The 27,254-nt window shown below is 45.1% G+C and overlaps 1 protein-coding gene across 2 annotated transcripts in view; it reads left to right on the top strand.

Annotated features, from left to right (window-relative positions):
* Positions 1–27,254, top strand: part of tmem132e (transmembrane protein 132E) — a 637,247-nt gene that overhangs the window by 426,338 nt on the left and 183,655 nt on the right. The window contains exons 1-2 of one of the 2 annotated variants that reach the window (XM_015961920.3): positions 3,571–3,857; positions 4,210–5,158. In XM_015961920.3, the coding sequence (XP_015817406.3) occupies positions 3,779–3,857; positions 4,210–5,158 (1,028 nt within the window). In that variant the 5' untranslated portion in view covers positions 3,571–3,778. Of the gene's footprint in view, positions 1–3,570; positions 3,858–4,209; positions 5,159–27,254 lie in introns of those variants that run through there. The other variant, XM_054731106.2, reaches the window with a different exon arrangement.

The raw sequence follows: 27,254 nt of genomic DNA, 5'->3' as shown, positions 1-27,254 counted from the left end.
GGCGCCTCACCCACAGCTGTTCTCACTCACACACACGCTTGTCTTCACAAACACACACACACACACTTGTCTCAGCGCACACACACACACACACACACAAAAAAACTCAATAGACAGTTTCCCCGAGCACCCGGGTCTGTCGTTTCCCTTGCAGCCTCTCCGCTGCTCCTATGAGTTCAACACATGCCTTTTGCCAACAACACATGAAATTTACCAATCCTCGAGGATTCAACCAAATTACTGGCAAGCTTATCTGTCACAACTTCAGCGCTTTTTCTCAGATCCCAATCTTATCCCGGCCTCACCGGGGCATATGGATCTCACTTGTCGACCTTTTACTTGTCCTTCCTGGACTCTTTTTTTTTTTTATCAGCTGTCAAATTCTATTCCAATTCTCGCTGTCCCAGCTTTTAATTTGTCACTTTAAACTTTGTCCGTCATCAAAATGACTCAGCTGACTTCACACATGTGTGAATAATTTCACCGCTGCTCTGGACAAGCGCCTTCTCTTGTTGTTATTCTAAATTATGAGTAGGGCATGTTTTTTTTCTCCCAGACCATTTCTCAGTCCACGAAAATAACTCCAAAATTGAACAAAAGTTGTTCTTACCTATAAGGGCCCCGGAGTCAGGTTTCAGTGGATTGAGAAATGATCCGAAGAGCACACCTCCACTCCCCGCTTCGTGGTCACCAAATGTGGTTCTTTTTCCTTATCAAAAACAAGAGAGAGACAGTTTATCCAATCTCAGCGTGGGGCTTTATTTGTACAATTCAGCAATACATCACCAACACTTCATGGGGACAGCCTTCAGCCTCGAACTAAATGCCTCGGCTGGAAACCTGCTGCAAAAGCCCTCTCTCCTACACCACGCAGCATCGGTTATACTCTTCTGGCCCCCACCCTCATGATTTCGGGAAATGATGGGATGGCTGTTTTATTACCCAATATGGTCAAAGTAAGCCAATACTTACTGGAAGTTACATAAGCTGGACTGAACAACATGTTGTTGAGCACGTACGCAGCAGCTGGACAATCAAGATGTTAAAAGTGCACGTACACAGGATGCTGGGCTGATCAACATCTTGTCAAAATGCACGTACACAGAACACTGCTTTTTGGCTCCTACAGAAGAAGAAGAAGAAATTTCTATAGCACCTCTCGAGATAAAAATCACGAGGCGCTTCACAAAAACAAAAAATGTAAAAATATAAAAAATAATTTAGAAAATGATTAAAAATATATTTAAATTGAGCGAAAAATAGACAATTGTGATTAGAAATGTTAAGAGAGAGAGTGAACAGGAAAGAGGGAAATCAGTGGATCCTGAGGAAGGTGGAATAGGTGGGGAGAGCAGAATAAAGAGAGAGTGGTGAAGAAGGTCATACAAAAGCCAGCTTGAACAAGTGAGTCTTCAGCTGTTTTTAAAGGAGACCACTGAGTCCACTGATCTCAGGCTCAGGGGGAGAGAGTTCCAGAGTCTGGGGGCCACAGCAGCAAATGATCTGTCACCTTTGACCTTTAGCCTGATGCTGCACAACCAGTAGGCTTTGATCACTGGACCTCAGGGACCTGCTGGGGGTGTAGGGACTAAGAAGATCACCAATGTAAGATGGTGCTTGTCCATGTAAGGCCCTATAGACCAGAACCAGGATCCTGAAATGATATTTATAGATTAGCTTTGATAGGTGTTGTGAGTCCCTTCTCCTTCTTTCATTTTCTTCAGACAAACTTGTATTTAATATGACTAATTAATCAATAAATAAATAAATTAATTAATTACTTAATTATGAATATGATTGTATCGCTCTGTTTGTTGTGATATATATCATAATTAAATTATATGACTTAATTTGTCGTATGTTCCTTTTTTCTGACATGACTGTGGTGATTCTTAAAGAAAATCTAAAATCTCTTTAAGAAACTAAAGGGGACATATCCTTTTTTCTTCGGTTATAATAGTTCTGTGGTTGACACCAAGCATGTTGATAAGGTCATTTGCACTAAATCCCTCTCACATGAAGAGATCTCAGCGGTTTTATTCTTGACAGTTTCAGTACCTTCCAGAATGAGCCGTTCCAGGGCTCCGTCACTTTAAGAATATAGGCTGGCTCTGGCCACGCCCACCCATCCCTCACCCAGGCTGCTATAAGCTGAGGGGCTCAGAGCGAAGGTGGTTCTATTCTACTTTCCCTGTTAATGACATCACAAACGGGGACTTTTTGAAGCGAGTTGTTTTAGACACATAATTCCTCAAATTTACCACGGACAGAAAATGGATGGATGGAATTTTTTCCACATTTGGAGGGGGTATAGAGGCGGTGGAGTCCCATGGCAGCAAAAGCATGCAAAAGGGCAAGCTTTGCATAATATGTCTCCTTAAAAGAGAGGCATCTTGCAACAGTAAAAAAAATAAGTGAAACAAAATGTTTGCTATTATTTAGAAGTGTCTAATTAAAGCCTGACCCTGGAAAAAGAGTTTTTATTACTCCTGGTGAAGATCTTTAACAAAGACGAGATGTAAATCCAGGGTTTTGATGGAAGAGGCTGGCAGACAGACGGACGCACATGTTGTCTCCTTTCCTGAGGCGAGGATTAGCAGCAGAGGCTCGTAGTTTTGTTAAGTTGTTGTGTGGCTTGTAAAAGAAGCAGTTGGGAGATGAGCTCAGTGGCTCCGCGTTAGGACCCAGGAGCACGATGCAGTCTGGACTCGTCTGGGGGGAGATGGTGTGAGCCTGATGAGTGCAGACCCTCCGAAAACACACACACACACACACACACACACACACACATTCCTGAGAGGTGAAGAGCTTTAGGTCAATAAACACCAGACAGTCACTCTCATCATTAGAGCCTCCTCGTTGGCTGCAACTGATCATTTGGAAGTGAGGGGTGGTTCTTCCTCTTCTTTTGTTGCTCCCAGTGTGTCACACACACACACACACACACGCACGCACACACACGCACGCACACAGACACACACACAGTTTCTTCTTTTATCAAGGGAATTCTAGGCACATGTGTGTGTGTCTGAATCGGGGTCCAGATGCCCCCCCCTACACACACACACACACACACACACACACACACTTGTCACCCCCTCATTCTCATGAGGGCTGAAGGAGGAGGGAGCTAATTCATCTTTATCTAATCCCTCCTTTTCCCTTTCTCTCTCCCTCTCTTTGCCGAGAGCCATTCAAGCATCCATCCCCCACCTCCTCTTCTCTCCACCCACCCACACACACACACACACACACACCCACACACACACTCACACACGGCTGCCTGAACATGCTCAGAGTTTGGATTCAAACAGGCATGTGTGTAAGTTGAGTCGTCTGAGGGCTGCATGTCTTGACTGTCACCGGGATCTGAGGTGGTGATTATAGACTACAGACTAGGTGTGGCATGAGGGGGTGGAGCCAGAGGCTTTTGTCTGGTTCTGGTCCAGCCCACTGGCCGGGTGGGAGGGCTCAGCCGGTCTATCAGAGCCTGAGCACATTCTGGGACAGAAAGAGCTGCTGTGTGGGGCTGAGGCGTTCTCAAACAGGACTAAAGGCACAAGTCGAGGAAGCCGAGCGAGGCTGGCGGCGGCGGGCGCATGAGAGGAGCTGCTTGTTTCTGGATCCATTCGTTCTGATTTCAGACGGGCTTTCTATAGAGGAAAGAGATTGTGTGGAGTAAAAGAGCACGGTGGAAGAAGCTGCTGCTTGTGAGGATTTCCTAAAGAAAGCTTTTAGATATAAAGGATGAGAGATCAATGATAAAACCAGTTGGAATATGGGAATTTTAATCTCGGACTTGGACTATGGGGACAGGAATCTGTGTGTTTGTGCTCAACTCTGGCTGATTCTGACCAGTATGTCACATTTATTCTCTTTACTCCTTTCTGCATGTTAAGTTTTCTGTTTGAACAAGTCTTCTGACTAATGTTCGTTTGACTTTAGTTTTTTTTCTTTTAACATTCATTGAAATCCTTCCATGTGACATTCAGACTCCACATGAACCTGCTCTGTTGACCTCATCACCTTTTCTCCCAAACAAAGCAAATGTGTCACTTCCTGATCTACGCTGTCCCTACTTTTACCTTGCTGACTACATTTCTATCCCTTTTTCTCAAACTTGAACTCTTTCTGATTGAAATTAGAGATAAAGATGAGAAACTTTGTAAAGTTTAACCTCCTTTTCTCCCTTTTTTCGTGTCTTTGCAGCTCTTGCAGGTAAAATCTCTCCAACCAGCTCAGATGCCCTCTTCAGTTCCTCAGCGATGATGGCCAGTCCTTCACCGCCCAGCGTGTTTCTCCCTGCCAACTTCAAAATGTCCAATGCACAACTGGCTTTCTTTTTGCGGGAGGCCCAGACCGTTGGCGGAGGCAGTCGGAGCGGCAGCGGCCCCAGCTCTGGGCATCCGCTGCAGCGCTCTGAGAGTTTTGTGGTTTTTCAGACAAAGGACCTCCCTGCCATCAACATAGGCTTTGGGCCCTTTGCCCAGGACCAGGCTTTGTCCAAGGAGTTGCTCCAGCCTACTAGCCCTCTGGATATTCCCGGCCAGCTGACGGTTGGCTGGAAGGTGCGGGCGTTTATTGTCCAGGCGAGGGTCTTTTCCAACAACCCCACCGTGCAGGTGTACTTCTACATCGCTGGACGTGACTGGGATGACTTTAAGGCCCAGGACAACCTGCCATGCATCCGTCTGCACGCTTTCCGTGACGTCCGTGAAATCAAGACATCCTGCCGGATGAGAGGCAACCTGGCGCAGTGCTTGGCCCAGCTGGAGCTGCCTCCCTCCTGGTTTAATACCAATGTGGCCCCACTGGGTCGGCGGAAGGGCTCCACCGACGGGCTCCTGGACGGGTTGACCAGCGAGACCCTGCAGGCCGAGCTCTACTACACGCTGCACGAGCCCAACGTGGATGGGGAGTGCAGTGAGGGTCACAGGGGTGGAGGCCCGTCCAGAGGAGAGCCTCCGTCACAGCACCCTCTGCTGCGCATCGGCAGCATCAGCCTTTACCAGGCCAGCCAGGAGCAGCTGCTGGTGGACAAGCAGTTAGACAAGAACATGTTCCTCCGGCTGCCAGAGAAGCCCCTGAAGCCTGGAGAAACTCTTCATATCCTCCTGTTCCTGATGCCCAACTCTACCGTTGAGCAGTTCAGCCTCAAGTAAGTCTGGTTTTCATCCTTAGACTTCCTCCAGTTGTAGACATGTCCCTGCTTGCAACAGACTCAAGTGAATTCTTATTTTTATTGAACCGTACACACACACACACACACACACACTGCTTACATAGATGCTGCACGTTGTTGGTGGTTTCCACAGCGAGTCAGCGTTTGTGAATCCTGAGTCAGACTGAGGTCGTCAGCAACAGGCGGGACACAAAAACTAGAAAAAAAAGAACATTTTCACAAGAAATCAGACTAAATCGGTGAATATGTTTTATTTTTGTGACTTATTTTAATAATCCTGGATCACCTGGGGTAAATGGCATCACTTAGAATAAATTATGACAGCTCTTATTTTAGCCGTTTGGTCATAAATTCATTTGCAAAGCAACTCGACACAAAGTTTTGGGCGGACTAATTGAGACGTTTTGAGACTACGAGCTCCTTTATCTAAAAGATTAAGGCCAAATGCAGAGTTTGGACATCTAAACCATATGTATACACGGAGAAAAAAAGAGTTTTACTAAATGTATCCAAGCTTTCCTTTTCCATCTAAACATCCTGGCTGGAGGCTCACACACCAGCTCCAGGTTAACGTGTGTTTATGACATCTTAAATCATGAGGAGATTAAAATCTCATTTTTATCTACTTTGATGTTGCACAAGGGTTTTGCTCTGTTGTGTAATTGTGTGTTTTCATCTTTAGTCTCTAAAAGTAAAAGTTGAATTGTTGTCGGCAGTGATGATCAGATGTTTTCCTGTAAGTCAAAAAGTAGAGAAGAAGAACGATTAGTTTGCCGCATTTGAGACTAAGGAGTGACTTTATGCAACAACCTGTATTTCATTTAAGAAGGCAGGCGTCTGAGCATCCTTCCATCATTTAGATTTAGTCCAGATTTCTTCCCTTCAGCCCTCATATTCGCCTCTGATCCACCGCAGCATAACGACCTAACGTTTTCTACAGCCTCAGCTTTAATTGCAGCGTTTTATGATCATGTATGAACGCTCGACGTTCTAAAACGTATGTAGCATTCTCCATTTCAGCCCCTAAGCAGGGCCGGATTATCATTGCAGGGGCCCCTGGGCACAATGTGCTTAGCCCCCCCACATTAGGGAAGATGGACTGTAGACTATTTTTTAGCCCGTAAACGATCATGGTACTATTTATATTACCTTATTCATGTGGACTCTGCTGGGATTATTTAGAGCTGAGAGGCGCAGAGCTCTGATCGTTGACGCGCTGCAGACAGATGCGTCCTGAGCACGGCTGCAGTAACATTCTGAAAGTGTCGCCACCTCAAAAACAAATTTAACACGCGATCGTTTATGTCGGCTCATATCCTTTTATGTTTTCTGTCTTTTATTTGTGTTTTACTGCTGCAGAGCGGATAAACTGTTTCGTCCTGAAGCAGGAACAGTAAAGATGCAAAAACTACCGTTGTTAAAAGAAATGTGTGTTAACTTAGAAAATGTGGGCGCAGTTTCAATTACTTCTCAACATTTTTCTCCAACGTTAAAACTGCTGCACAAAAAAAAAAAAAGAAAAATAAAAGACTGCTGCTTGCGTAGGCCCCTTGTGGCTCTGGGCCCCTGGGCCTGTGCCCACTTTGCCCATATATAATCCGGCCTCGCCCTTAAGCAGGCGTGTTGCGTTGCAGTTTCGGTTCATCATGAGAAGATGAGCATGTAATCACGTTTTTCATCCTTCTCATTAATTTCCCCTTCGCTGAGCCGAGCGAGGTGCCTGCAGTAATTAAAGTCAGGTGAGATAAAGAGGAGAAGATGGTGTTAAAGAGCAGCAGCCCTCAGATCCTGTGTTTGAAATGTTAGATTTCTCTCCTCGTACGAAGAGTTCACGTCTGCTGAGAGGAGTCTGAGTGTGAAGGTCGAGTGGTGGCTGGAGTTCAAACACGGGAGGTGTTTTGTGCTCATAGTGTGGAAAAGAACCAAAGCAAGTCCAGTAAAATTACCGTAATTCCCGGACTATGGAGCGCACCTCAATATAAGCCGCACCGGGCTAAAAGCCGCAGATATCTACTGAACTGAAAACGTAGTTTAACTGAACGTAACTGAACTGATCAGTATCAAACAAAACAGAAAAGTTATTGATTAGTTTATTCATCGTCCTCCTGCGCACTGAAACCACTGAAGTCATCATCTTCAGTGTCGGAGTTGAACAGCCTCAGAAGAGCTTCGTCACATACCTTTTCTGTGGCGATGTCAGTGTCGCTGTCCGTGTTGCTGTCATCATCCCCGGGTGTAGCTGGGAAAACAAGCAGCGCCGTTTTACTGTGAAAAAAATCCTCCTGGGCGCTTTCCGTAGCGCTCATTTAACCATTCCTTCATTAGACTTTCCAGCATCCATCCTTTCTGGTTGACTAAAGCTGCACCTCATTATAAGCCGCATGGTTCAAAGCGTGGGAAAAGTAGCGGCTTATAGTCCGGAAAATACGGTATATTTTATTATCATGAATCTGCCAGCTAAAACAAATAGAAATATTGAGTATTATTGACATTTAAATCATGTTTCAGCATAAACAAAATAAAAACTCACTGAAATGGGTCAAATTTGTACCCTTATGAAATCATTTTCTAGTTTCTCGGTCCAGAAATTGTTCTGGAAACCCCAAAAGTAGCTTTTTAATCACACTTTTATGGATGCTGCATGATGTATATTGAGATGTGTGATTTTGCAGGTTTTTAATTGTAATTCTGTACATTTGTTATTTTTTAAAGCAATACTAATTCAAATTTCTGGTTTCTCCACCTACTGTTAAAATAGTAACAGCTGTCGTAAAAAACCCCACCTGCTGTGGCTAGCACTAACAACGAGCTAACACTAACACGAGCCAACTGATGCTAAATAAACCATGAAGTAAAACGATCCTCACAGTTGGAAAAAAGCATTATTACTGACAAGTCCAGCAGCAACAAAGCCAGGTCACCATCGGTCTGTGGTTTCGTAGCCTCCTGTAGGGCACACTGATGTTTACTCTGGTTCTAGCCCTGTGCCCCATTTCTAAAGACAAAACAACAGGGCATGCTCGTTTTGATGGTCAACAGACTGAAAATGCTAACTGCTAGCCTTTAAATTAGCAACTAGCACAGTTCACAGCTACTGCCGTAAAGCAGGTAGCGAGCTCGCACTAACGTACCTCCCAAAACTACTAAAGTGTGGTTTCTGGTCAGCAGAGTGAGTCCAGTGGGAAGCTGCTCAAGAACCACTGAAACCAGTTTGAAAGCAGCAGCATTAACGTGTTAGAAACTCTTCAGCGTTGCTTTAACAATAATTCTCTTAAAGCCACTTTACTGTCTCAGCTGGAATGGAACCAGCATCTGCTGTCAGGCTTTTTGTTCCACTGTGCATTAAATAAATATGGTGTGTGTGTGTGTGTGTGTGTGTGTGTGTGTGTGTGTGCGTGTGCAAGGACATAATTGCTCATAATGCAAGCGTCCATAAAAGTCTCTAATAGTATCCATTAGTGGTTATGAATTTACTCCGTTCCTACACTTTCTTGGCAGATTTTCTCGTAACCTCTGAAGAAAAATCAGCCAGTTTTGGTTGAAAACTTTACGAGTTTTCTCAGACAATAGAGCTTATTTGCAGCTTTTCTGATTGAAACGGTCCTAAATAAGGTTCCTCAGTGGTAAAAGCTGGATGTTTTCCTGCTGTTTGCGCAGAACAGGAAATCAGCTGAACTGTTATCTCATTTAAGCACAAGGTGTAAATGATTGTTTGCATCCCACAAAGCAGAAGGAACACCAGTTTCCTTTACTGCTCGCAGATGCAAAAGAAGAAACGCACTCATTATGAGCGAACCCGTAAATGATGATGAAACGCTCAGTAAAAACGTTTGTTGTAACAGCTTCATGTGGAGATTTGCAGAGTCGTATCGGAGACCGGTGAAATCCAGAGTCTCCGCCTGCAGATGTGATTTACCACGCGTCTGGAGCGGTAAAACCGTTTTACGGGTACTGACCCAAACGGATCAGGAACGTGTGAAAACACACCAGTGCTGCTGTGCTGTGTGTGCAGGTAATAAAAGGTCATCTCTTAAATGACACTCAGAAGTGAAAGAGTTTAACTGGCAGCACTAGTGATGACCCCCCCCCCCCCCCCAGCTCTTTTATGCATCTTCTCCCAACTCTACATCAGAACCTACTGTAGGTGCGGTACCATATCCACATAATGATGCCGAACACGCTGGTTTACATCTCAGAAGGGATTTGCAGACTGTTGTGTTTGTTCCAGAAGTTCATTTCTGTTTCACGCCCGATTGAGGAGCTCAGATCTTTATTTTGCTGTGGATTTATTAACAGTAAAGAGGCATTGTTAGATTTCAAACATCACCCTGGTGCTCGTTAGAGACTCAGCTAGAAATTCTGATGTGTTTGAAGGTTTTAGGGTATGTTTCTCACCTCCATCTATGTGGAGATGTTTTAGGAGCCTTGAAGTAAATGTTTATTTCATCAAAATCTTGAAACACGACCCCTTTATTTAAGTGAAAGTCTAAACAAATTGATGTCATCATCTCTCTACGTTTATTGGCATCTATGACCTCAGATATTCAGATTAATGGCTAGGGTTAGTATTAATGGAGAGTTCCAAAACATGATGAACTCTTTTAACTTCTCTCAACACGTGTCTGGACCCACTCACAGAGCAGGCCACACCCTGGATCTGGTCTTTTCCTACGGACTCTTTGTTGATTTACTACAGATAAATGATGTTGTGTTCAGTGACCATAAGTCAGTTTCCTTTCATATTAACCTAAATTCTGCATCTCTTTTACCAGTCTCTGCCAAGCAACAACATATTATCAACAGTTCTACCATTTTAAATTTCTCCTCCCTCTTTGACTTTGTACCTCCTTCCTCTGATGACGTAGAGCTCCTTACTAACTCATTTAATGATCACTGCCTCAAAATTCTAGATCAGGTGGCCCCTTACAAAACCAGCCGCAGTTCCAGTGCCTCCAGTTCACCCTGGCTGAACAACCAGATTCTTGAACTTAGACGCTCCTGTAGAAAAGCGGAACGACGGTGGAAGAGGACAGGTCTGGTTGTTCATCGCGAATATTTTAAAGAACTTCTCGAGTCATACAACGAAGCTGTAGAAAATGCCAGGTCTTCTTTCTTCAGCAACCTCATATGTCAAAATAAGAATAATCCTAAGGTTTTGTTTGATACCATCTCCATCATCGTGTCTTCTCCTCCGCAGCAGGCTCAGCTATCTTCAGCTGATGATTGTAACATATTTCGCCACTTTTTTGCAAACAAGGTGCTGAATCTGAGATCCAGCATTCCAGCAGCTCCCCCCATCAGCGAGGAGGCCCCACAGTGCTCCGAGTCTTTCACCTCCTTCTCCCCAATCACACTAAATGACTTAACCTCAATAATCAGTCAGATGAAACTCTCATCATGCTCATCAGATATCTTAACTCCCTCTGTCGTAGTCGGGTCCCTTGCCTCTATCAGTCCATCTCTGTTGACTATGATCAACAGCTCACTGAGCCAAGGCTGTGTTCCATCTTACTTTAAAAATGCAGTAGTGACTCCTCTCTTAAAGAAACCCAACCTTGACGCCAGCTCCACCAGTAACTTTAGGCCCATTTCTAAGCTGCCTTTCATCAGCAAAGTACTTGAGAAGGTTGTTGAAACCCAACTCAGATCCTGGTTTTCTAAGTCAAAGATCTCTGACCCCTTCCAATCTGGCTTTCTGAAGCAGCACTCAACTGAGACTGCTCTAGTAAGGGTGCATAATGACCTCCTGATGGCTGCTGATGCAGGGAAATGCTCTGTCATGGTCCTGCTTGACCTCAGTGCAGCTTTTGACACTGCAGACCACAATGCTCTACTGAACAGGTTAAATGCTCTGGCTAATATCTCAGGTTCTGCTCTAGACTGGCTCTCCTCTCATCTCACCAACAGAACATTCGCAGTAAAGTCAGAAACCTTTTCATCAGACACCGCCTCTCTAACCTGCGGGGTCCCACAAGGTTCAGTTCTAGGGTCTCTACTATTCGCGTTCTATATTCGCGGAACCTTCGATCCACATCTCAAAACCTCCTGGCTGTTCCTCGAACCAGACTAAAAACCAAAGGGGTCGGGGCCTTTCAGACTATTGCCCCCAGACTTTGGAACAGTCTGCCTTCAAAACTCCGTCTCTCCAAATCTGTAGAGGTCTTCAAAAAACATTTAAAAACGCACCTTTTCATCCAGGCGTTCCCCCGCTAAATCTTCTGAAAGATGGCTTTGTCTTTGTTCATACCTTGACTTTGCTTTTACTCCTGATTTTGTTTACTATTGTTGTCACTGCTATTGTTTTTATGATCTGTTTTTATCGGTTTGAGGTATTTGCCCCGATTTTACTCATGTCAGTACAGACATAAATGCATCAATAAAATAAAAATACTTTTGTCAGGCACAGTCGGGCATAACATTAAATCAGCGTATTTAAAAGCGAAAATACGTTTAAAAAATGTACATCCAAAACTAAACCAGAGGAGCGTGAGTTTGGTCCGCATAGCCGGTAGTAAGTCGGACCTGTTCCCAGTGAGGGTTGGACTCCGCCAGGTCTGCCCTTTGTCACCGGTTCTGTTCATCACTTTTATGGACAGAATTTCTAGACGCAGCCGTGGTGTGGAGTGTGTCGAGTTTGGTGGCAGGAGAATCTCGTCTCTGCTTTTTGCGGATGATGTGGTCCTCCTAGCTTCATCCAGCTCTGACCTTCAGCTCTTGCTGGGTAGGTTCGCGGCCGAATGTGAAGCGGCTGGGATGAGGATCAGCACCTCCAAATCTGAGACCATGGTTCTCGACCGGAAAAGGGTGGCTTGCCACCTCCGGGTCGGGGGAGAGGTCCTACCTCAAGTGGAGGAGTTTAAGTATCTCGGGGTCTTGTTCACGAGTGAGGGTAGGAGGGATCGGGAGATCGACAGGCGGATTGGTTCGGCGTCTGCAGTGATGCGGACGCTGAGCCGATCTGTCGTGGGGAAGAGGGAGCTGAGCCAGAAAGCCAGGCTCTCGATTTACCGGTCGATCTACGTCCCAATCCTCACCTATGGTCATGAGCTTTGGGTAATGACCGAAAGAACGAGATCGCGGATACAAGCGGCCGAAATGAGTTTCCTCCGTAGGGTGGCCGGGCTCAGCCTTAGAGATAGGGTGAGGAGCTCGGACATTCGGGAGGGACTCGGAGTAGAACCGCTGCTCCTCCGGATCGAAAGGAGCCAGTTGAGGTGGTTTGGGCATCTGGTCAGGATGCCTCCTGGACGCCTCCCCGGGGAGGTGTTTCGGGCATGTCCTGCCGGCAGAAGGCCCCCGGGTCGACCCAGGACACGTTGGAGAGGTTACATCTCCAATCTGGTCCGGGAACGCCTTGGGGTCCTGCCGGAGGAGCTGGTGGACAAGGCCGGGGAGAGGACGGCCTGGAGCTCCCTAGTTGGGATGCTGCCCCCGCGACCCGGACCCGGATAAGCGGAGGAAGACGAGACGAGAGACGAGAGACGAGAGACAAAACTAAACGGATAGCTTTCATGTTATTTAAATGTTACCGAGGTGAGTCAGACTGTTTCATTCAACTGTCCAACGTGCTTTCTCTTTAAGTGTTCATGCATCACCGAGGTGCTGCCGTGATACGCGAGGACTGCTTTACAAATAATGCAGGTCATCTTTTTATTCGCCGAATCCCGGCTAGAATGCTCACAAACTTTTGTTGTTTTGGTACGCGTAGCCGCTGTGTCGGACGCCGCAATTTCTTTTAGTTGGCGCTCAGCAGAGAAGCTATTGCGCACGTGCGACTCTCGGCAGAGATTGTAATGAAGTGAGATGCCTCACTCGGTCGGAAAAAACACATCTGGTGACGTCGACAATGAAATTCATTGATGACTGTTTTTATTGTCGATATTTGTCGACAACATCGACGAATCGTTGCAGCCCTACACAGAAGTTTTCATTTACAGTTCACACGTTTGCTGCTCCGTGCTCCTCTGTGGGACTCGATCAGGTCCCGAGCATCAGTGAAGGAGTCTGGTGGCTTTTCTGTACTGGAATGCTCTGAAGGAATCATCACCGGCGCAACAAATCACACTTTCATCACAATTCACACAGTCTCAAGCTGAAATGGTCATTTTTTGTAAAGCCAAGCTGGTTCTAGCAATTCGTCTCCGAGGCAACATGTGAAACATGACAAAAATCAATTTTTATGACCTTCTTTTTTCACCTGCAGCTTTTATTAAAGGGCTTAAACGACTTTTGAAAAGCCCGTTTCTCATTAGCTGATATGATTCTTCGAACCCGTTTGGAGGTGTGAGATGAACTTTGTGATGCCAGCATGTTTTCATGAAATCAGCAGGTACCCGGGGGTAGCTTACATCTGAAATGTATTATTCAGCACTTTGGAGGCGGTTTAGGTGTGTACACAGAATTTAAAGATGTTCTCACAGTCCTTGTAGCAAGACTCGAATCATCAAAGCCCCAACTCTCAGCGAGCCCAGGCATCAGAGTAGCAGTAAATCTTTGTTGAGTGTATTATCTTGTGTCAGCTGTAATGTTCTAATGTTCTGTCAGGAAGTATCTCAGAACCCGCTGCCTGACAGACTCTCAGTGGCTTCGTCTCAGATCCAGATTACAAAATAGTTTCATTAAATCTAAGAGAGCGTTACCGTAGAAACACGTCGGTCCGTGGCAAACTCACGGAACTTGTAAAACATGTCAAATCTGGAACATCCCCCCGTCTCTTGAAACATTTAGCCGACCATGTGAGCATCTGTGCAGCTCTCTGTGTCTCCGAGCCTCCCGAGGAGGCGGGGAGATGAGGGGCCATTAAACAGGAGAGTTAAGACGGTGAGGGGAGAAGAAAGCCCCGAGTGGGTGGCCTCAGTCGGGTGTGAAGTTGCTGGTTCTCAAGGCCAACTGTCGAGCCGTCCCTTCTCATCCAGGAAGACGATTAAAGAGGCAGAAAGTGCCTTTAAAGATGAATTTCGAGGGCTTCTTCTCCCCTTTTGCTTCTATTTTTCTCACTTATTAGTCGCCCGGCTTTGAAGAGTTCTGACTTGCTTTTGCTTGTGTTGTCATGCAGGAAGAGAGAGAGGGCAGAGCGTGCACAGCCACAGATCTGTCAGAAACTGTGTGTCGGCATGAGTGAATGTCACGCAGGAAAGGGATGGGGGCTGGAATTAGTTACCATGGCAATACTGTGATACATGCCACAAAGCTGCGATATTATCTTGTATTTATTGAACAGACTGGTCCAGAGCAGAAGATCGTGTCTTTAATCATCAGAGATGTTCTGCACTCACCGTCAGAGCGATATTGAGTCATTGCAAGAAAGTGACTCGGCTTTATTGAGCCCTACAAGAAAAATTATGGTTGCACAGAAAAATGCCATTAGTGCTTTTTTCATCTCGTCTGAAGTAAGGGATCGTTTTCCACTAGTAAAGAAAAATAAGATCCAGCTGCCAAAACAACAGGGGCTGGTGCAATGAATTACTCGTGGTGTCCATCTTTGTTCAGAATTTAAGTTCTGCACCAAAATTAAGCTGCCTGCAGATGTGCCTGACTTTTAATCAGCTCTACTGAAGAGGTATATCGGACGATGCTGATGCATGAAAAACTGGCCCGATACACATGGACCACCAGATTTTGCTGGTCAGGGACCATTAATGCTAAAAGAGATCATGTCAGAGTGATGCCACACCGCCATAATTCTAGGGAAAGGACAGAAATTTAGCTCGAATTCAGGCTAAAGCAGATAAACAGTCTTTTTGGTGGTTTTATTGCTGCAAAACTGATGCCAACAGTGTCATAATCAGACATTTTCTCACTCTTTTGCTAAAATTGTGTACATATTATATCACTGTAATACACTCACTGGCCACTTCATTGGGTACACCTTGCTAGTACCGGCTGGACCCACTTTTGCCTTCAGAACTGCCTTAATCCTTCGTGGCATAGAGTCAGCAAGGTACTGGAAACATTCCTCAGAGATTCTGGTCCATATTGACATGATAGCATCACACAGTTGCTGCAGATTTGTCGACTGAACATCCATGATGCAAATCTACCGTTCCACCACATCCCAAATTTGCTCTACTGGAATGAGATCTGGTGACTGTGGAGGCCATGTGAGCACAGTGAACTCATCGTCTTGTTCAAGAAACCAGTCTGAGATGATTGAAGCTGTATGACTTGGTGCATTTTCCTGTTTGAAGTAGCCATCAGAAGATGGGTACATGGTGGTCAAATAGGGATGGACATGGTCAGCAACAATACTCAGGTAAGCTGTGGCGTTGCAACGATGATCAATTAGTACTAAGGAGCCCAAAATGTGCCAATAAAATGTCCCCCACACCGTTACACAACCACCAGCCTGAACCGTTGATACACGGCAGGATGGATCCATGCTTTTGTGTTGTTGATGCCAAATTCTGACCCTATCATTCGAATGTCGCTGCAGAAATCGAGACCATTCTTGGTGAGCCTGTGTGAATTATAGCCTCAGTTTCCTGTTCTTAGCTGACAAGAGTGACACCCAGTGTGGTTTTCTGCTGCTGTAGTCCATCAAGGTTCGGCGGGTTGTGAGTTCAGAGCGGCTCTTCTGCTTATCTTGGTTGCAACGAGTGGTTATTTGAGTTACCGTTGCCTTTCTGTTGGCTGGAACCTGTCTGGTCATTCTCATCTGACCTCTGGCACAGAACTGCCGCTCACTGGATGTTTTCCCTTTTTTGGACCGTTCTCTGCAAACCCTGGAGATGTTTGTGCGTGACAATCCCAGAAGATCAGCAGTTTCTGAAATACTCAGACCAGCCTGTCTAGCACCAACATCCATGCCACATTCAGGGTCACTTAAATCACATTTCTTCCCCATCCTGAAGCTCGGTTTGAACTGCAGCGGGTCGTCCTGACCAGGTCGACATGCCTAAATGCATCGAGTTGCTACCATGTGTGGCTGGTTACGAGCAGTTGGACAGGTGTACCCAATAAAGTGGCCAATGAGTGTGTGATTGGTTAGTTGTCGTGTTTGTTCTGTTCCCAGAAACTATGTTTAAAGTTTATGTATTCAACTTGCTAATTCTTCTACATGGTCTGTGACATAGATAAATTAAAATAGAACTCTTTTTTTATTTTCTGTGAATTTTTGGATTTCTATGGCTCTGCTGTGATTTTGGAATCCAGTCTTGGTCCTCCAGGGCCACCGTCCTTCATGTTTTAGTTGTTTTTTGTGCTACAGAAGCTTTTTTATGACTGACTGATTTAAGTCAGAGGCGAAGAGCAGATGAACATCACAAACATTCAAGTGGGGGTCGGAGAAGACCAGCAGTCGTCTCTCTGCTGTTAATCTCTCCACAGAAACGGATCCTGAGGAGGTTACTGGATTGTTAGATGGATCAAATCTTTGATCGTTGTAGCTAAAACGTTAATTTAAAAACGTACCTCTTTTTCTGCCTCCATCTTCAGAAAACCAAATGAAACCAAACGAGTGTTTTCTTCAAAGAAGTCCCAAAAGTTTAAACCAATCAAATCCCCTGGGGCATCTGGCATTACTTGTCACCTCTAACCTTTAATGGGCCATTCCCATCTGTACCGGGTCGGCCCGGGCCGGGTAGCCCCAGTCGGCCCCAGCCTGGCCCGGTTGATTCCACACATCCTTGCCTTAAGCCCATGTGGGCTGATTCTACCCACCAATCAGAGGCTTGCTCTAATGGAAGGTGTGAATTTGCTGTCAGCAGTGGGTGTGTTGGCCCTGGTCGGCCTGAAGCAGACCCCCTCGAGAAGAGGGCTGAGAATGAGCCTTGGATGGCCCGGAAAAATACCAGGCCACCCAGATATGTAAACAACCTACGCTACCCGGCCCGGGCCGACCCGGTACAGATGGGAATGGCCCATAAGTCTGTTTGTCCTGCAGCTTTACCGACCTGTATTCATCCTTTCATCTCATTCTTTACAAATGTTTTCCTGCATTTCACCAAGCGACAGATAAGATGAGCGAAAGTTCTCGTTGGATGTGTTTAAAGCACCAGAAAGATGTTTGTCCTCAGAAACGTGATATAAAACCGTAACAATGAGGATCATTCACAAGCTCCCGAGCTCCTCCCGTTTCCTCCGTGAGCTCATTTACACACAGCGCAGGTTGATGGCGATGTTCTGCTCTAATGACACCAAACTGCACCTTCTGCTGCTTCACTACCTGACAGATCATTAGAAACTCACCGCGCAAAGCACGCGCGTGATTGGACCATGTGGCACAGCGTTAGCTTTTATCCCTGGATTTTTTAGCTTTGCCATCTGTGAACACTCAGGGGTGTTTTTTTTTATTCCAACCAACTATTACTATCTCCGATGATACTGTAATTATTTCCACTTTGTTTTGCCGAAGGGCTTTGTCTAATGGTGTGCAGGAGGTGGTTTGTTCCATGGTTTATTCATAGGAAGACTGTTGCAAGAAACAAAAAGGTTCATAAAATAATAAGAGTTCCCGCAGCAGCAGTGTGGTGGCTGCGTGCGTCTAAATGTTTCCCGTGTTTAGCTGCTGCTTGGGCGCTTTCACCAAAGTAAGCAAACCCACAAGTGGATGTCCCATTGTCCTTGCCTGTCTCAGTCTGGTGGAAACTGTCCCAGAGCCATTTTGTACAACATGCAGTTTGAATCCAGGGAAAGTGACCCACATTTGGCTACATTGGCTTTGTCCCCAGCAGCTACTTGGTTGGGAATTTCTTGCGGGGAACGCGGCAACTTCCTGACCTCGCCCTCTGCTTCCTGGCTTGTCTTTCAGCGACGTGTTGATGGGAGATGTCAGCACCTCTCCCCCGCAGACTGTGCACATGTTCAGATCGGTGATGCCACCGTGTCTGGGCGCATCAGGCGACGCAGAGAATCGTTGTTGATCAACTTTCAAAAACAAGCCGGTAGATTCCTGCTCCGTTCAAAGACCTGGAAAGCTGATCGGGGGCTGAGCTGCTCCACCATCACTAACCCAACTACCTGGGTTATTAGACGCCAAGCACGGCCACTCCAAACTTAAGATCTGTGCAGGTTTCCATCACAATCCTATAAATGAGTATGCAAAAGGAGGAAGCACCTAATGTGCCAGGCTATTTCGAGCTCCGTGGTGTTTTAAGCTTACAGAAAGCTGCATGCGTCAGCTCTCTGTGCAGATATTTATGCGGGTTTTCTCCAGGGCTCGACATCCACCCAAGTAATTCAGCTCCTCCGTAACCTTGAATATACAAGCAGAGGAGCTTTGATTGGGCGATTCCAGAGAATCCGGTTTTATTCTAATTTACTCAGAGCTTTTATGTAAACTCAGCATGTTGGTGAATGCTTAGTTGGGTTTGAGGGGAACAAAAAGTGACCAAAGTGCAGCCAATTAAATCACACTTACTCAAGCCACAAAGTTCTCACGGGTCAGACAATCTTCTGGAAGCTCATTAGGGTTTAACACCAACTGCATGTGCATCGGCAGCGTTTTAATTTAGGGAAGCTAAACGGTTTTAATCAGCTGGATCTCTAATTTTAGACTCACTAATTGGTTCTTTATGATTAAGACCAATGATTTATATTTAAGATGCTCTTTATTATCTCCGTTATCTTAGATTTTACTAATAAAGTATTAATATCAACACATTTAACCACATTACTACCTTTTTTTTTTGCCCTCACTGCCTCAGGAACTACAGATTACTATTCAGGGCTGGAAATTAACGTCAAAACCAACCGGCCAGCCGGGCCGGTAACTCTGGAAATTTACCGGCCCCGCCAAGAACCTACCGGCCGCGCAGGTCAGCTTCCAAAACGAGTCAAAATAACAACTGAAAACCATTTTAAATGTAATAAACCTTAATTTTGTACACATTCACAAACATAATCAACTTTTCTGTATATATTTACATATTTACAACCAGCACTGTGTCAGTCTCTGGCACCATTGTGATGCAGGCTGAACATCTGGCTAGTGGTGGACTAGTGTGTTACTCCACCTCTAAGTTCTTGTCAAGCTCGTCCTCGTATTTCTTGCTCATCAAGGAGAGCAAGCGGCCCTGACCCATGTGCATGAAATCTTCCTCTGGCTCTGCGTCGTCCATCTCAGCAGCAGTGGAAGTCTTTCCATCCATGAAATCAAGACGCCTTCGCCGTTGGACATCATGAAACCACATGTTTATGGCTGGCTTCGGGTCGAAGTTTTTAATGTCTGCCGGCAGTACCAGCACTGACATGAGGTCGCCCACACCCTTCCCTGACAGGCTGGACCGCCAGTCACTCTTTATCGTTTTCATGTGGTTGAAACCTCTTTCACATTCATCAGAGAAAGAAACTTTCCAGCTGCAACTTCTTCTTGCACTCTCTCCTCCTCTGCCCGGGCTACATACCCAATGAATGTTTTGGCCTGCTTTCTGGTTCGGTACGTTTCGCCTGTCTCCACACCCTTCTGCTCATCTAAACTAAACAGAAAAGAAAAAGCAACTTACATTTCATACATTGTCAACTTTGACAGACAGTCTTTAACTGTGCTAATGCACATATCACTCACATTGGAAAGATGGCAGTAAAAAAAAAAAACGGAATAAGAAAAGGTGGGGAAAAATAAAAATGGACAAAAACACATTGTTAAACAGATCAAACCCTGTGTTTTGATCATTTGTTAAGCAAATAATACTTACTCGCACATCCAAGTGGTCTGTGTATGGCCTTCCTTTCTTTGCGATGGCGTGAGCCGTACGGAACAACTTTTCCAGTTTGTCTTGCTGTGCTTTCGTCATCGCCACGAGGGCCTTTGCAGCTGGCGACTCTCCTACCGTTGCTGTGTTTGCAAGAGCAGTCTTTTCTGCCCTCATGTGGCTCGCTGTTTTTTCGTGGTCTTTAACGTATTCTAGTTTGAATTTGTTTGTTCCCTCAACAAAACTCGATTTTGTCGTCGCATACTTCCGGCGTACAAAGCAGTACATCACCTCCTCCGCTTTGCTGTACTCGAGCCATTCTCGGCACCTCCCGTCTTCTTTAAACCGCCAAGAATCGTTCCACCTACGCACATGCTTCTTTGCTTCATACCGTTTCGAACTGTCTCGCTTCTCCTCACCAGTTTGAAACCGTTTCGCCGGAGGTTTCATCAAGAAATCCCATCCCTGTGGTGGCACCATCTTCCTGCGTGTTTGTGTGTTTCTAGCATGGTTCCACTTCGTCTTTTATAGTGAACTCGCCTCTAGTCACGTGAACCTGCGCAGTGCCGTGCGCAGTGGAATCAAAAATGGCAGCTTCCTACAGGGCGCGGCCATGATTTATGGTAAATGGTAAATGGCCTGTATTTGATATAGCGCCTTCTAGAGTCCTGGAACCCCTCAAGGCGCTTTACAACACAATCAGTCATTCACCCATTCACGCACTGGTGGTGATGAGCTACGATGTAGCCACAGCTGCCCTGGGGCGCACTAACAGAGGCGAGGCTGCCGAGCACTGGCGCCACCAGTCCCTCCGACCACCACCAGCAGGCAACGTGGGTGAAGTGTCTTGCCCAAGGACACAACGACAGTGACAGACTGAGCGGGGCTCGAACCTGCAACCTTCCGATTACGGGGCGAGCACTTAACACAGCACAGAAGGAGGTGAAAGCCGGTGTGTAAATGACAAACAACGCTTGGGCGCCACCCAAGCGGTAAGTCATCAATTATTTACCACCCGGCTCGGGCGCTTTAAAGGTCCACCCCTGCTATTAAGTAACCCCAATACAAAAGTCAAATTAAAGCAATCACATCAAGCCAGGTTCAATTAATTATGTTTTAATATTGCCAATTAGTGCAACGTTCTCCTATCTAAGGAAAAGAGTCGACTGTACTGAATCAGGACGGACGAGCAGAGCCTGATGGACAACGGCTGCAAACAAAAACAGTTTTCTGATGAGAAGAACCTCCTAACAAAGGCTTGTGTCACCTTTACGACTTTTTTACTGTCTCCGTCGCAGAGAGCTCAGTAAAACCTGACCCAAGTCTGTGGCTTTCTGCCTCGACCCACTGAGGAACGAGAAGACAAGAAGGAGAAAGACTCTCACAAAAGGGGCATACCAGTATTTACCAGGGATGTCCGATCAGCTCGCCTCCATCATCCGATGTCAGTGTTAAAATGGGATGCTGGAAATGACCGGAATGGGTTTACTCTTTTCAATGACAGCTTTTACATTTCATGCACATATTAATCACCAAACTCTTCAGCTTCTCCTTTCTCAAAATGTCAGAATATGACAAATCAAAGATGTATTTATTTTTCAGTGTGTGTGGCACAACTGGCCTAACTTTAATTGACCTTGTCGTTATTTGCACAGATAACATTAAAAGTTTCGGTATGCATGGAGAAGAGTGGTGTTTTACTTAAAATGCTTTAGGTATTTTATTTATTTTTTTGATGCAGGGAAAGACGCCGCATGTCTGTTTATATCGGTACCAGGGCTAGACTGTATCTGTGTGTCAGCAATGTTATTTTTCTAGCTTTACTAATTAAGGTTTAGTCGTTAATGTGCCTGCTTTTACTGCGTCAGTCTGGTCACTTTCATTAGCTTGATCAGGGGTTTTCACTACTTAAAGAGCAAGTCACCCCCTACCAGATTCTTACTCAACTCCCACTTCCTGTTTGAAAAATGCAACAAATGCTGTTGCCTAGCAGACCGAGAGGGCGGAGCTGCTAACAAACACACACACACAGGCTCACAACGACATTGTGACATCATATGGTACCAGCTAACGTTCTAGGGTACCTCTTAGCCAATAGCGATGGGAGATTTAAATTCAAATGCAGTGCAGAGTTTTTACCTGACAACGGCACAACACTGACAGTTTTAGGCAGAAAATTTAATTTTAACTAAAATGCACTAAAGTGCAAAACTATTGACTACACGTGTCTGCAGCACGATTAGACACGCATTTATATAGTTTATCAGAAAAAAAGCTGATTTGGGGGTGACTTGCTCTTTAAGAATACCACATTTAGTCCTCTACCCGATGCTTTGCTGTTTGGTTTATAGTCTTTCTGCTTTGCGCCTCTGGACACCCATGCCCTCCCCAAACTGGTTACACCTCACCATCAGTCTCCTAGCTCTAGTTTTGGCTGTCTTCCATAATCTCTTCCCACTAGTCCCCTAACATTTAGAGTTGATTGTTTTTCCATAATCCCAGATAACCACCTACCACTTTTATTGAAAATTGATCATTTATTGTAACGCTGTTTGTTTTTGTTCGTGGAGCACTTTGTGACTTGTCTGTGAAAAGAGCTAATTAAAAAAAAAGTCTTCTTCTAAAAAAAAGTCTTTCAAACATCCCTAGTTTCCATTTGTGTTGGAGACAAATAAAAACAAAACACATGTGATGTGAACATGAAGCCAGCAATGTTCTTCAGCAATCTACGCCTATAGCAGCATAACTAAAGGCATGATCCAGGAAACCCAAAGAGGACCATAACTAGATAAATCATAAAGGAAGGTTTAATCCTTAAAGTAGACGGGCTGTCCGCCTTATGGGTGGAAACTGGAAGCTGGTTCCAACAGAGAGGAGCCTGAGAGCTCCGCTCTACTTTTAGAGCCTCCAGGAACCAAACCTGCAGCTAGAGAGCAAAGGGCTCTGACGCTGAGAGCTGAAAGCTTCACCGCTAGTTTTAAAAGACAGATAACAGAGTGTAAACTGCCTTTGAACTTGTGGAGTGGCTGCACATGGTTCAGAAAGGCCGGCTGACCCCCACCCACTGCTGGAAGCCACTAAATTAGCAGAAGAGCACCGGAGCCGGCCCATGGAGCGTTGCAAGAAAACAATTGGTGCCGCATAGTTTATTTGACCAGATGTGGATGTTCAGACGAGCTGTTGTCATGGGAACGTGATGCCAGCGGCGTGCAATATGAGGCGTCTGTGGGATGCCCAGAGCCTCGGCTTCTGACACTCGTGTGGCTATCACTAACATGTGCTGCTGATGGCATGTGCACCTTAGTCATGGCACCATTGCATGCTGCCTGTCGCCTCATCCAGCAGGATAATGGATTCTGCCACATGGTGAAAATGATTCAGGAGTGGTTCGAGATTAACTTGAAGGAAGGGCAAGTTGTTGGCATCCAGATTTTGCCCATCTGGTAGAACATCTGTTGGAGGAGAAATCCAGTCCCACCACTAAAACAAGTCAGTTATTCTACTGATCAGTTTGGAAGCAAGGTCGGGCGGGTCCATGAATGCAGATAGTATGGCGGTCTGTGTGGCTCTTTCTCGCCCGGTCGTTTCCCCGTCTTTTCTCTTTCGGAGGCTAAAGCAGGAAATTGGGGAGAAAGAACATTTTCACATTCAGCATGCATGTGAAACGCAGAGAAAGTGATCGTATTTCAAAAAGAACAAGCATTTCACGGTGTTTCCATAAATGAGACTTTTAAAACTCTGACAGCAAATCAACCAGTTCCCAACTTTGTTCCACAAACAATCGGACAGATTTTGGGGAATTCATTTGTAAATTATCATTGGATGAAGATCTACAGCTGATCAACTTTGAAAGATAATTCAAGATGGCCACCACAGCTGACAGAAAAATGACTGAACGTCGCCACCTACTCCGAGCGTGCGCTGTTAACGATATAATTAAAACAACTAACTCCATTATTATTCATCATAATATGGTCTTCATCTAAAACTCCCTTCCATGAATGCTGGCCTTGTCGTTTCTTAGATCTTTTTATGCACATATAGTATTTTATATGGAATCTCTTACATTCTGGCTTTATTTTGATCAGAAATCTTGGAGCGAACTGCAAACTCGGCATGGACATGCTAGGAGTTTTCTTTGTATTCCACTTTTTCAGAGCATATTGAGAGAACCTGGGAGATAAACTGACAAAAGCCCACAGCGTCACATTTTCTCTGTCTTCAAGGTAATCAAACCGGCAGCCCTCAGCAGGCCTGCGTTAACGGTTTTATCTTTGTTAATTCATTTTCCGGAGCCCTAACCGAAAAGCGCTTTTAAATCTCTCAATTCAGAAAACGTGTTTGTCCTCTTCCCAAACACATCTCATTATTCACTTCTCGACAGGTTTACATTCGGCGTCCCAGAACATATATTTAGTCGTGGAATATTGTGATGTGTCTGCTGGAATACAGATGAAGTCTTTCTTGTTTGTGTTTCTGGAAACATCATAAAGCCCTGCTTCTGTGTGGTTTAGCCCGAAATGTCCCTTCAAGTTTTTACAACGTTAGAAAGTTCCTGTGATGCTGACAGAAACAAGCACATACAGCACTGGAGGCAGATCGAGATGCTTCCAGAAGAAGGGATAATGACCAAATCTTTGCTGCTCGATGGGATTGATAAAGACCAGCCGATGATCCTGTGGGACGCTAAATTAGACACCTAAGCTGCCTTTATTGATCTAATTCCCTATCAAATACAAGCGATTGTTACGGATATTGACCCTCAGCCCGTCAGATTTCCAGACGTGCCTGTAAGCCGAGACGGAGAAGCTGAAGCTCAGATTAAAATGTCAGTAAACAGTAAGGAACACGTCTGCAGGCTGATCTCAGCATGATGCAAAGGTCTGAAGCGTGACCGGTGAAGAACTGACAGTGGTCATTGAACTAATAACTGGTTTAACTCTAGGTGGAGTGCCGGTGCCTGATGTGTGGATCGATCTGTGTCGGAGAAGAAAACGTTGATCCAGCTTGTCTCAAATCCTCAAAAATCTCTGATTTTGTCACTTTCACAAAATTGTCTCCTCCATCCCCTTAAACACTCGTTTACATATTCCAACATTTATTTTAAATGTTTTAAATGTGTCTCTGATTAGTCTGGAATAGTTTGACAAGCTAACAGTTGCACAACTGCAGGTTTCAGTTGTTCTACAACAACTCATCCCAAAAACATCAAAAATGCTTCGTCACCAATCATTTGAATTATGTTTTTATCACATTAAAGATGTTTTGGCAGCATGTTTATCTGTGGTGCAAGGTGGCTCACCTGGAGCATTCTCAGCATCTTACATTGATCTTAAATTCACATTTCAGTTATTTACATCAAATTCTAAGGTTGTATATTAGCAGCAGAGCTAGCTGTAGCACGCTAGCAACACATCTAGCCAGAGTTTCAGCTGAAATAGTAAAACTGGAGCATTTGCATGAGACACAATGGACGTTTTGGAGATTATTAGTTTTAAAAGGCCAGAATCCACATTTGATCTGACCCTTATGTCCGTAGCCATTAGCTAATAGCTGTAGCTAACCGTTAGCCATTCTGTGTAACAATGGTGCATTCAAGTTGCACTTGAGGGTTGGAAGTTTCACGTTCCAAGTTGGGAAATCAAACATGTTCATTCTAAATCACCTGGTTTCAGTTTGGGTGTGGGGAAACATCATTTAGAAACTTTTCAGTAACAACCGTTTCCCGCTCATATCTTGCATGGTGGATAAGTTGTACCAGAATGCGTCCACGTCCATACTTTTGTAACTGTCACTGAGGTCCGTGATAGCCAGCTGTCTCCACTGGTCATTGATGAGCTGGATGCGGTCAGTGACCTTGATGTCCAGTAAGCGAGGCACAGTGCACAGTATGGGAAACAGAGAAGGGTAAATGGTGCGTGCTTGTGGGTCCATTGCCACAGCAGGAGAAAAACAGTCCAGAGCACACAGCAGAGGGTCGTCAAAGTCAAAGCGTTTTTTCATTTCTGAGCAACCAACTTGCAGAAATCGCTGGCAACGCATGAAAAAGTCTGTAACAATTGCAGGGTGTTTTGGAGCTGCTGCATTACCCCTACGCCCAAGTACAGTGTGTTAACTGGCAGATATTTGGAGATGTCTGTTGGATCGATCTGGCTCAGGTTTGTGTGGAGAATGTAGTTTCTATCCATAAAAGAGGAGATCTTTGTAAGTCTCGCTCATTTTCTTATGCAGAGATGTGATGACAACCTTCTCACTCTGGAAATACTCGTTCAGGTTTCTAAATTTTGGCAAAACCCATTCCAAAAAGCTAAAGCATAGTCTAAGTGAGTCATCATGGAGAGTCCTGTAGAGATTTTCTGCAGCATTTAAACGTTCCGCCACCCACTGATCGGTCAAGAAGAGCCGAAGCGCACTCCACTGCGCGTTGATGCGCTTTACAACCTGATACAGAGAAAGCCAACGGGTCTGTGCTGGCTTCAGGATTTTGTGAGGCTCGACACTACAAAATTCCTGGAACTCCTTCAGTTGTGCCTGGCGTTTAGCGCTGTTTTTGAAATAGGAATATACATCCCTTGCTAAATCTTCACATTGTCATGGTAGCTGCTTACATGACTCACCTGCGCACAAATGCAAGGAATGACAAATGCATCGTTGCACTGTGATCCCAGGAAGATCATGCTTGAGGCGGCTGGAGACGGAATTGTGTTGTCCCATCATGGTGTTACACCCGTCCGATGCAAAGCCCACAATGTTCTCTGGAGGAACAATTGCAGATGTAAATGACTCCACAGTGTTAGTGTAAAGAAGCTCAGCAGTTGCGCCGTTGTAACTTGCCTGCAGCTGATCATCTGAAAAAATCTGAGCTAATTTCCAAAAGCGTGTCAGCACTGATTTGGAGCTGTCATCAAAGAAACGGACCACAATGCAAAGAGCTTTAACTGTACCAACGTCCGTAGACTCATCTACAACGATGCTGAACTTTTACGTTGTAATATTTCAGAAAGTTCTTCAAAGTAACGTTGTCCATTAACATTCTTTGCAATGTTTGTGGCCTTTGTGCACCCCAAACTAACAGCTTGAGCAATTTTTGAATCACTGAAAATGCCTTTAATCACCTGTACTAAGTGGTCTGTGCTTCTCGTTGCAATGTTGTGCTCAGCTTAAAAGCCAGATAGCTTGATTTCAGCATTTTTCACATCATTTTCAAACTTCTCTTTTTTCATTAGTTTGCTGGAGACATTTAAGTACAGATGTCTGGTTTGGCATGATGCATTTTACCCTCTCTGCGTTTGGCTCCCTTTGCGTGATTCTTGAGAACGGTGATTTCTGATACCATCTGGATGTTGCAGCAACGACACAAGGCCTTGGTTTCGTTCCCCGTAACAGGTGCAAGCCATCCTTTGAAAATAGGGTCCAACTTCCATGCAGAATGATAAACTTGT

This window comes from Nothobranchius furzeri, chromosome 10 (genome assembly GCF_043380555.1).
Source record: "Nothobranchius furzeri strain GRZ-AD chromosome 10, NfurGRZ-RIMD1, whole genome shotgun sequence".
Taxonomy (NCBI): Eukaryota; Metazoa; Chordata; class Actinopteri; order Cyprinodontiformes; family Nothobranchiidae; genus Nothobranchius; species Nothobranchius furzeri.
This window is presented reverse-complemented; position numbering and strand designations above follow the sequence as displayed.